Raw genomic sequence first — 11,409 nt, forward strand, 5'->3', positions numbered from 1 at the left:
TTAAGTTATTAAGTCAAACGACATAAAGTTAACGTGGTCAAAAGTAAAAATATACTCCCTTAAGCGAACGACTTTTTTTTTTTTTAAAAAAAAATGTAGTGAACTCTTAATTATCTTGTCTTACTCTACTAAAACACAAATTTATATGTATCAAATTCGTAAAAAAAAAAAAGATACAAAACTTGATCAAAACAACAGGAAAACGAATAAAACAGAGGCCTAAATTCACGTCGGCAACATAAACAAACGTAAAGGAGAAAATACTTATTTGAATAGTGTCAAATAGTGTTTGAATGGTGTCAAATAGTGTTTTGAATAGTAATATGCAGTATGTGATGCGTATGAAATCCAGCTGTCCTAATTACCGTCAGATAATTTTTGATACAATTGGTCCAAATTGAAATTTATTGGATACAATATTAACCGTGGGAGATAAAAAAAAAGGTAACATTATTTCACTATTGACAATTGTTCATTAAAATTGACGAAAGGATACAAAAACTAGACCGAAATAAGCAAGTCTTAAAAATAATTAAGATAAAAAAAAGAAAAGGAAAATAAAAAAAAAGCAAAAGGAAAAAACGAAACAACCAAAAAAGAAACAAAAATGTCCGAACCAATAACTTCTTTTCACCAAAGATAACAAAATGTAAATGATCAGGCGTAGGCGCAAGATCCGATTTTTGCGCTGATTTCACTATTATTACTATTCTTCTACGCGTTGTATTCATACTTCCCACAAGAAATTTTCTTTTACTCTCGTCCATACAATACTCAACTATCCTTAGATAAATATCGATGTGTTTGATCCAAACTTGTACTTATTGGATCAAGTATTAATTACGGGACAAAAAGACAATGTTATTTTAGTCTGCGGTAAAACAAGTGTATATAAAAGGAGCTCTCTTTAATATTAAGACATGTAATACTTTTTTAGGTGTGACAAATTTTATTGCAGGAAAAAGAATGTTTGTTCTTTCCCTACTTTGGTTGGACACGAGCCTGGACTAGTGGGCTTTTTATAGGTAAGTGGACCAAATAATGGGGTATTGCACAAATCGTAAAAAGCACTAGATAAAATAAAAAAGTACTCTAATACTCTAAGTGAACATACCAATATAATTATTATACTTTAAAGGGTTAAACAATACTTGTTTATAAAAAAAAATAATGTATTCCCCCGGCGAGATAAAAATATTGTACTTTGTACTATACGATTGTTATACGTATACAAAAAAATACGATATAAAATACCCACTTTTACTGTAAAAAGAAGATTACCCTTATCTAAATCTCAATTCACCACTTATTTCTTATCTTCTTCTATCTCCCTCCTTACCCGAAAAAACCAAATAAAAACCACCATTAAATTCGGCCACCATGTTTCAAGACAACCAAGATGATCGGCCAGTCTTCTCCTTCGAGGAAGACATGAGGATGATACGGGTGTACTTTATGTACATTGTGACGCTAGTGGTCCTCCTAATGGCTGCATTAATTTACTTGCTAATCCACAAGTGAAGCCCGAAATTACTTCGGAGTACCAGGGTAAAAAATACATGTGGTGTTAGCTGTACTTCAAAGTTTTGTAATTTAGTAGTTTAGAAGTACAAATTGTAACATGTATTTTGGAAATTATGAAATAAAATCTCGTTTTTTTTTCGTTTTAATTTTTTTTTTTAAAAAAAATATTAAGTTATAAAAAATATTTTAGCATATACTTGCCACGTAATTAAAAAAACAAGAGGCAAAATAATGATAATTGTTGTAAAAATAACAATCATAATGATAAAAATAATAAAGAATAATACTAATGGTATTATAAATAATAATAATAATAATAATAATAATTAATCACAACAAGATCAAAATTTGGTGTCTACAGCAGCATTCGTGGACTCAACCGGCCTCCGTTTGAGGCAATTTTTCAGAGTTAGGTAACCGTCTCTTCTCTTCTCAACTTGTTCAAATTTTTCCGTTTGTATATCTAGTTTTTCAAATAAAATGGATTCACCATCAACACACACGGCACAGCCTAGGACAGTAGTCAGTCAATCTCCTGGTACGGTTGAGTCTAGGACTGGGGATGCCGTCTCTAGGTGCATGGACCTACTTTGCTCATCCCCGAATTCCACCGTGTCTGTGTCTGTGCAGGACACAATGGCGAAAGTTAAACGGCTATAAAGCCAAGAAGGAGAAGGCGCACTATGGAAGTGCTTGCTGATGAGGTAACCCAGACGGGGAACACCAGGAATCGGATAAGCAATCAGAGTTCTCCCCGCGTGCCCCTACCACTCCCAGTGATGGGATTCTAGAAGAGTTAGGCGGTGAGGGATCCGCCTCTGCTCAAAGTCCTAATCACGAGTCATACGACAAAGAGGCCGTTGACAGGTCCGGCTTTGAGGCATCCAACTCCAATAAAGAGGATGTTGGTTTCGAATACCAACAAACGGCCAAAGGACCGTCTATAACGAACCTCACTAAGACGGGTATGTCCCCCAAGGACATTGCTACCTTGAAAGATAGCTTCGAAGCTTTCAAAGACAAACAGCCAATAGGGGACGGTTGGGATATAGAGGTTCCGCCTGTAGAGGCAACAGTTTCCTGGGATGATGACATCGAGCACGCTGATAACTATTTCGGCTGCTATGAGGCGGCATTCAAAGCCGGTCTCCGCTTCCCCCTTTACAAAGAAATAAGGGCCATTCTAAGGGGATATGAGCTAGGCGTATGGCAGCTTACACCCAATTTGTGGGTTAACATATTGAGCTATATCGCTGCTTGTGAATTTCAGAATGTGATGCCTAGCTTTGAGGCGTTTGCTCATATGCATTATATGATCTGTGCCCCAGGCGGTTGGGGAGCATGGTATACTCTAACCACACTCCCGGAGTATATGATGACGCTGGACAAGACGTTCAAATGGAGTAACTGGAGGGAGAAGTTTCACTTGGTAACTTCTCCATCTTTGCGTCACAACCAGGCCCTCCGCCGGTACAATAAGGACCCGACTTTGCTGGGAAGGAACTATGCCCGTTCGCATATTCCTGGGAAGGCTTGGGATGAAATAATGGAGCCAAGTTTGTTTACAACGACTACAATGCCTTGTGACGATGGGACAGAAATAATTGTGCCCAAGTACTAGGTGCCCCATCCGGAGTGGCTCAAAGACGAGGCGTTTCTCTCCACCTGTGGTCTAAGTACCATGTTTGAGAGACGTATGTAGCCCCTAAACTGGGAATTTTATATGTTTGCCTTTTCATTTCTTGATTCATCATTTTTCTAACCGATTGATTGCCCTTTGCAGCAACTGCTTTGGAAATGGTTGACGCCGACAAGACGCCTACCAAGTCTGCCGCTCAGGTCCGAAAGGACCTTCTGGAGCAAAACAAGGCCTATGGGCGGCCAAGAAAGATGGGGTAAGGCCCGCCTGCCCTCATAACTTGTAAGAATTTATCTTCAAAGAACTTACTTACCGGTTTTCCTATCTTAGAGTGGGAGCAAGGTTGTTCCCCGGTCGATTACCAAGATGCTCAAACTGAATCGGCCGGATGACCTCAAGAATACCCTGCCAAGGCAGCAAGGACTCAAACAACCCAGACAGTATGTTATGTGCCGTTTGGGCAGAAAAGACCAACAACCGGGGTAAAAGCCCGTCTACATTGAAGGCTCTTAGTGAGAGCGCTGAAATAGGCAGTAAAGAGTCGGGCGTCTCTGAGACGACGAAAGGTGGCATGCCACCCGGTGCTGCATTTAGTTCTGCAGAGGTTGTGGGCGCAGGGAACCCCCAGTCTGGAACTCCAAGCATGAACTGTTGTCTCGAACTCCCCTGGCTGTTTGACTACTTGATGCGAGTAAAATCCTAGACTTCTCAGTCTGAAGATTTGCCGAGCAGCTGACACGATATTGGTCCCGCCTATGCTGCTTCCTCACAAAACCCTTCTTTTGGTACAGATACATCCCAGAGATGGCCAGACATACAACAGTATGCCAGGAGGATGTTGAGGACTCTCACCCGGTCAGATAAGGACCGGGTCCCTAGGTTGCAGCAGGTCAATTTTGACCAGATCCTTGCCCTGCTGGCTAAGGTAATTTGTACCCTTTTCATGATGTATAGTTTGCAAGGAAATTGGCTAACTCTTTTTCACCGCCTGTGCTTTCTCAGGCAATGTTGAGGGTAGACGGGTTGAAAACCCCGTTTAGGAAAAAGCAGGAGGAGGTAAAAGACGCCAAAAATCGGGAGACTGATGCCCTTAACTCTGCTGAATATCAATATATTATGGGTGTGGTTGAAACTAAAGCCATGGAGATGCAACAGGAGGTACTTATCAAGGAGCTCACGGCTACGGTGGAGACGGCCGATGACAAAGTTACCAACTTGGAGCTTGAGCTCAAAAATGCTAAGTCTGACCTCAAAGCTTTGGAAGCAGCTGACACAGAGAACACCAAGCTGGGGGCAGACGTCAAGCAGCTCCAAGTGGATATGGCCAACATGCAGCCAGAGCATGGTGCTGCACTCAAGAAGGAGCAAGAGCGGCTGGTGGCAGAAAACGAGAAAGATTGCGAGGAGCGCATGAAGCTAACCTGGAATCTCGTTGATCCAAACACCGACTGGGAGTACTTTAACTTAAGATATCAATACACCACTAAGGTGTATGATGCCCAACAGCTTTCTGAGCTAGCGCCGCCTTCCTTCAAGGAGTGGGCCTCTTCTCAAGGCATTGAAATTGCCTCAAACGAGGAAGATGAAGAGGAAGAGCCCAAGGATCAAGCTCCCGTTGACCTTAACCTGGGTCAACCTGTACAAACTGAAGCTGACCTCCCGCCTAGCCAGACCCAGACGGTGCCTCCCCCCCCAGCAGCCTTAGGCTTTCAACGACAGTATGCCATATATTTTCTCTGGCCTGCGTGCTGTTTATCTTTGTTCTTCTTTACCGACTGAGGAGTCGGGTATTTCAACAATTTACTTTGCCTTTGTCTGGATGCATATCCGATTAACATTATCTCCCGGACATTTGGTCGGGTTAAGCTTATGAAATGTGTCGACTAAGTCGATTTTATTCAATTTTTTTCAAATTTTCAATTTATTACAACTTTTTCATTTTGAATTTATAAATAAATACTTGAATTTTGCCTAAATTTTTAATAGCATGCGGCAACTGACAAGCCGGCTGTACTTGCCCCTAAGCAGCTTTGTGGTTGGTTTCAAAGTTTGATTGATTGACTTGGGAACTTTTGATAATTTAAGGAGTATGAGATGTTCCTAAGTCAATCAATCACAGTAGTGATTGCCCCAAACCAAGTACACAACCGTCCACTAGCACAAGCGGATTAGCCATAGGCCCAGGCAGTTTAAGTAGTTATATCGAACTATCTCCCTCCATCTAGGGTGTTTGCAATCCAATTATACTCTATGTCCGTTTGCCCCATTGGGAGGACTTGTGTAATTTAGAAAAATAATCTAAGTAAAAACTTCGACTAGTCACCGGCTGATGTCTTTAGACATCAGGTTCTCGTGGGCTTGGTTGTTCTATTTAGATTACTTTGGTCAGACGACTATGAGTTGGCTAATTAGGCCGTTCAATTGCGGACGTCTGCATTCGTTTATAGAGCAACGTGCCACCAAATGGGAGATGCTCTCTGTGACGATTCCACCCAAATGGGCGTCGCTGGACGCCATACTCATGCTGGAGCAGACGAATTTATAAATTCAAATATTATTCGGCCATTGGCCTCACGTCTTTGCAGGACATTCATTTATCCACTAAGTTTTTGGACTTAGTTTATTTTCAGTACTTAAAAGTGCACCGTCTGTACATTATACAGGCGGCTTTTCAAACATTCCGGATGTATATAAAGCAATGAATAAAAGAATTGGAAACAAAAAGCAACTTTTCATTGATAGGCTTTTTATTTACAAAAATTTACAACTCTTAGAAGTAGTACTTTTTTAAGTTATCTACATTCCAAGTTCTAGGCAGCCGCCTACCGTCTGGGGTTTCCAGGCGGAAGGTGCTATTCCTTACTTCTTCATAAATCTGGTAGGGACTTTCCCAATTAGGAGTTAACTTTCCCTGCTCATTGGCCCTACCGGTTGCCTCCATTTTACGTAACATAAAGTCACCTTCTTTCAGGGGCCGTTTGTGCACCCTCTTGTTGTAGGCACGGGTCATTCTCAAACGGTAAATCTCATGACGCAAGGCGGCATTGCCCCTGTGTTCCGGGAGTGAGTCCAATGCTAGCCGCATGGCCTCCCAGTTTTCCTCTTCATCGTATAGCATGACTCGTAGAGTTGGCTCATAATGCTTGATTGGCAAGACGGCTTCAGCACCGTAAACCATGAGAAATTGGGTTTCACCGGTTGCCCCTTTTTTGGTTGTCCGGATGGCCCATAAGACATGGATTAATTCCTCAGCCCATAAACCACCGGCCCTTTCTATTTTCTTTTTAATACCGTATGAGATGAGTTTGTTGAAGGCTTCAACTTGGCCGTTTGCTTAGGGTCGGCCGACTGATGCAAAACAATGTAAGATCCCTTGATCTCCCAAATTGAGGGCCATTGTCAAAAACCATAGACATAGGTACCCCGAACCGGGTGATGATGTTCTTCCAAAATTATATGTTGCATTAACATTCAACGAACTTAGCATAATTATAGTTTGGAGCAAATTGAATCTTTGTTTGCATGCCTTTGAGATCGCCGGAATTACTTCGAATTGAGTAGAGGCCGGGTGAATGTTGCTCCATGACTCACTTCGTACCATCATCCCCGATCCTCCTTTCGTGGTTCCGAACCATATGGAGTTAGTAATCTCATGGATTATGAATGGGCTGTAACCTTCACGGGTCAATCGTTGTTGCCTATCGTTGTCCCTTTATCGTGGTTGACTTATAATAATCCGCGAACGGTTTACAAGTTCCTTAAAAACTTGTTGGCGGCTCCCTACTTTCCTTGTCCCTAATCGTATATGTCAATTCCCACTTTCTATGAGTGCCAAACATATTCACAACATGCTTACATAGGCGCGCTTCGAACGATGCCTACACCCTCTAAAATATTTATTTACTTATTTGCCCTCATTAACGTTAATTGTCTTTTTTAAAACTCTTTAGAATAGTATACGGACCTTTATGCCCTTCAAAATGTTTGTTTATACATTTTTCCTCATTATGTTGCCAACAACTAAAAGCACTTTTAAAATAGCTAATTATGGCGCTTGCATCACGCGCGTTAGCCAACTTAGTAAAAATAAAAAATGAACATAATAAAGGCAATAGTAGTAGTACTATCCTTTGGATTGGCCGGATAGTACTTATGTTTTTGCATTTTGAATAGGAGATTTGCGTGCTAGAAGCCTAGAAGAGATTTGAAGTGTATACATTGTATACTACTATAGCTATAGTATGACATCTATCTCTTTAAATTAGAATAACAAATATATACTGTACGAAATGGATCATAAAGTATTATGTGAAGGTTCCATGGCTCCATGCTCTTTCAATGAAGAAATTTTTTTAACCTTGATTATTTTCTTCTTCCAAACTGTTGGGCTATCATTTGTAACTCTGTCTGGAGGGAACTCATATCATACAAACCCATCTATCAAAGAACAAACTACAGTATTTCGTAAAAAGTTGCTACAAAATTGCCAAGTACAAGCTACAATGTAAACATTTACATCCGTAATATAGCCAGAAGGAATGATCAAGGCTGTATTAAGAAAATGACAACCATATTCGAACAGCTCAACGAAGCACATAAACTTGCAAAGCCAAGATCACGAAATTTTCTTCTAGTAAGCTCAGGAGCTTGAACTTTTCTCCACATTAACTACACAACCATCCATGTCAAATGGCGATAGCCAGCCCACTTAGCAGCAACACGAATTCCAATGGCTAATGCGACACCCAACAAAGGAAATGGAACTTTTCCCATAGAGGAAGTAACTTCAGCTACTTCATTTCCTTCTGCAAGGTTTTTAGAATGGTGATGAATAGCCAATGCTGTAAAGGATATTATCACTAAAACTCTAATCCATGGCTCACCAACAGAGGCCAATACAGTTGCTACAGGTAATGCAGAAGAAACATTATCCCTGTTTTTAAATAATCGGGAAAAGCTGAAGAGACCAGCAAGCATTAGCCAGAAGACTGGTTCAATGATGAAACCTCTCACTGCTCCATAACCAATAATCCCAGCTACAGTAAGAAGGTAGGGTTGGCACTTTATTGAGTTTGGAGAAGCTACTTCTCCAATTGCAAGTACAATAGAAGCGAGCATAATGATAGAGGTTAATTCTGGTATTGGAGCAGATGTCACTGTGCTGGAGTAAAAGGAACGTACTGCATGAACTGCAGTCTCAAAAAAGAGAATTGTGTAGGAGATTGGGTCACCTATGAAATAAAATATGAGAGCCAAGACAAGTTTCGATAGGTATCCAATAAAATGGAAAATATTCGCTACGAGCTTTTTCCAATTGGAAAGTTCCCACAAGACTGATCTCCAAGCATAGATGAGAAATGCTAGTGCTGCATATATCATAAGCAAAGTCAGAAAAAGGCAAGAATAATTAGTTGCACTAGCATAGAAAGATCCCTCAGTAGTTTAGTAAACAGAATGTATTTCCTCATAGTAAAACCCAATAAGGCCAGTACAGAAGAGGCAAGCTTCAAGGGCAAGAAACATTTCGTTCTAATAGTATGCATACTTGTAAGTTACTGCGTACAACATATCATCAACCAGTTAAATGCTGGGCATGGACACAAGTTGAGCAGCACCATAGAGTTCATTACAGCAAAACTAATCAAGGTATGGGACAATAAGGGTCTTCCTATCATCTTTTATGTCCATAGTAGCAGCCATGATACCCTCACTACACTTCTTTCAATCTTAATCCCCTGGAAAACAGGCTATACAATTATCCAAAAAAAATTCTCTACAAAATCAAGACGGCAACATCAGACACATATAGGTGATCAGAAATTGCAGCACCTACAAAATTAGAGGTTCAAATAAAGTACAAATAGTTATTCCTCTTCATCATAATGAAGTACTCATTCTAGAAGATCTCATGCTATTAAATTTATCGTGTACAATCCAAATACTTTGAGGCTCTGAGTACTCTTCAACCTCAATATTCCTTAGTGCACTACAAATCAAACACCCATAATCTACTTTAGGCATCTTTGTATTCGTCCCATATAACACACACACACACACTCAACTCTAAGAAAATCTTATTTGAATAGCCTAGCTAGTGTTTGTAAACAGCACCAAAAAGTTTAGACTTTAAAGTCATTGCAAGACTGTAACTTTACTCTCTTGTATAGCTAGTGGAGGATTTCTGGTATTTCCAAGAAGTGATGCCACATCTCTAAGTAAGGGTTGAAAGGTACATAAAAGTGATTTTTCCTTGATCAAAGGAGAAGCAAAAAAAGTATTTATTTAGGGTCCTCAGTTCCCCCCCCCCCCCCCCCACCCACCCTCCCACAAAAAAAAAAAAAAAAAAAAAAGACAAAAAGAAAAAATGAGGGGCTCATGATTTCATGATGAAAAACAACCCCAACATTCCCTCCAACCTCTATTATTTTCATTTTCTTGGCCTACTATATTTTGTTTAGAAGAGGCAGGCAAGGAGGTGAAGAGCACATAAAGAAGGCTAAAGACTCCTTAACTTTGAAGCTTACAAGCAGTTCCAAATATCCTAATTCCATTTCAATACACAAGAGAATTGAAAGAAGACTTCAAAACAACAGAGAGGGAAAAAAAGGGGGGGGGGGGTTCTTCCTTCCTCCACACTCCTTATCGTCTTTTCATTTTTAACGCTGCAATCACCCTAAAGAAGGACTAGCAAGCAACATTCACAGAATGTTATTTTTACAGTACTTCTTTTCATTACCCTTCCCTAAAACATTCCCTACAGTTAGTAACGACTAATGAGTACTAATGAAGTTTTAAGTAGAAACACACATAGATACAACTGGAGAAACAATACCATGAATATCATCAACTGTCATGAAACTTCCCTTGCAAAATTCATATAAACTCATTGTCATTACCATCAATCAAAACCGCCAACCAAACAAGCCGTAAGAGTATGCATATAGAGATGCGATATTAAACAGCTATCGATTAACCATTTCATATAATCTCATTGCCATAACAACCAATCAAAATGTCTACCAAACAAGCCATAAAGGTATGCTATGCATACATAAATTGGATATTAACGAGCTATTTATCTAAAACCAGCACTAACCCATTTTACTGAATTTCTTCATGTCCCATTTTTAACAGCCCTGTTACTAACACATTTTCCACTTAACTTCTGTCAATCAATTCCAATTTCAATTTCCCCAAATTGGTGAGCAAACTCAAAATCAAAATATCAACAAACAAGGAATGAAGATAAATTGAAAAAAAAAAAAAAAAAAAAAAAAAACTCAATTACATTAACCCATTTTACTGAATTTCTTCTTGACACATTTTTAAATTTAACAGCCCTGTTACTAACACATTTTCCACTTAATTTTTATTACTCAATTTCAATTTGAATTACTCCAAATTTGTGAGTAAACTCAAAATCAAAATATCAACAAACAAGAAATGAAGATAAATTCCCAATAACATTCATTCTTAAAAAGGAAGACAAAATTTACAAAAACAGATAAAAAAACATGAAATCAAAAGAAAAGGCGGGAGAAAGATACCTACAAACCAAGGCCAACGAAGAGGAGGAGAAGGAACTTCCTTAGTCAAGTACTTAAATCTATAAGGAATTGTGCTTTTCCCCCTCAATTCTTCCAATTCTTCATCCTCAATTTCTTGCTCACTTCTCTTTCTCTCTCCTCCACCATTCTCAGCTCGAACGCAAAATCCCAATTTAGCCCCAGAAATGCGAAGCCCAAATCGTTGGGTGAACGAAGAATCTGGTGTAGAGGAGTTGAATTGAAGGGTTTGATTAGTGCTGCTGCTGCTCCCATGGCGGAAAAATGTGGCACGGTCTGTGAGTTTGGGAGTTGAGTGACGGTAGTTTCGCCATGAAAGCGGTGAGCAGGTGCTAGAAATTGATATTGACATGGTTGAGAGGCTGATGCTCAAAAATGGTTCACCATATTTGAGTTTTCGTAGAACTAGTTTTGTACCCTTGAGATGTCGTGGTTGTTTATTATTTGTGTGACGATTTAAATTATGTATTAGGCATATAAATGACTAATAATAATATTGGTATTTTTGTAGAGTTATAATCTAATATTATTATAATTCAATTTATACATATGAAATTTTGGTATTTTATTGAAAATAAAACTCTCAACTAATAATTTTATTCTAAAATTCTATCCAAATTTGATTAAAAATAGAATTATAAACTTTTTTTTTATATTTTTTTTTATCTTATGAAATCTATT

The 11,409-nt window shown here is 39.2% G+C and overlaps 1 protein-coding gene across 1 annotated transcript; it reads right to left on the minus strand.

The window, feature by feature from the left end:
• Nucleotides 1-7,502: 7,502 nt before the first annotated feature.
• LOC145587683 (uncharacterized) lies at nucleotides 7,503-11,106 on the minus strand. Its single transcript, XM_081644388.1, has 2 exons — nucleotides 10,711-11,106; nucleotides 7,503-8,529 (listed from the first exon to the last, which is right to left on the minus strand). The coding sequence occupies exons 1-2, from the start codon at nucleotides 11,078-11,080 to the stop codon at nucleotides 7,832-7,834; spliced, it is 1,068 nt and encodes a 355-aa protein (XP_081500514.1). The 5' UTR covers nucleotides 11,081-11,106; the 3' UTR covers nucleotides 7,503-7,831.
• Nucleotides 11,107-11,409: the final 303 nt, after the last annotated feature.

The sequence above is a fragment of the Chenopodium album genome, chromosome 17 (genome assembly GCF_948465745.1).
Source record: "Chenopodium album chromosome 17, dcCheAlbu1.1, whole genome shotgun sequence".
Lineage (NCBI taxonomy): Eukaryota > Viridiplantae > Streptophyta > Magnoliopsida > Caryophyllales > Amaranthaceae > Chenopodium > Chenopodium album.

What these genes read in the sequence shown, in the direction of transcription:
- LOC145587683 (XM_081644388.1), bottom strand. Translation starts at nt 11,080, where the DNA reads ATGTCAATATCAATTTCTAGCACCTGCTCACCGCTTTCATGGCGAAAC. An exon ending in TCGTTGGCCTTGGTTTGTAG is followed by an intron (nt 8,530 to 10,710) that starts GTATCTTTCTCC and finishes TGATATATGCAG; the next exon opens with CACTAGCATTTCTCATCTAT.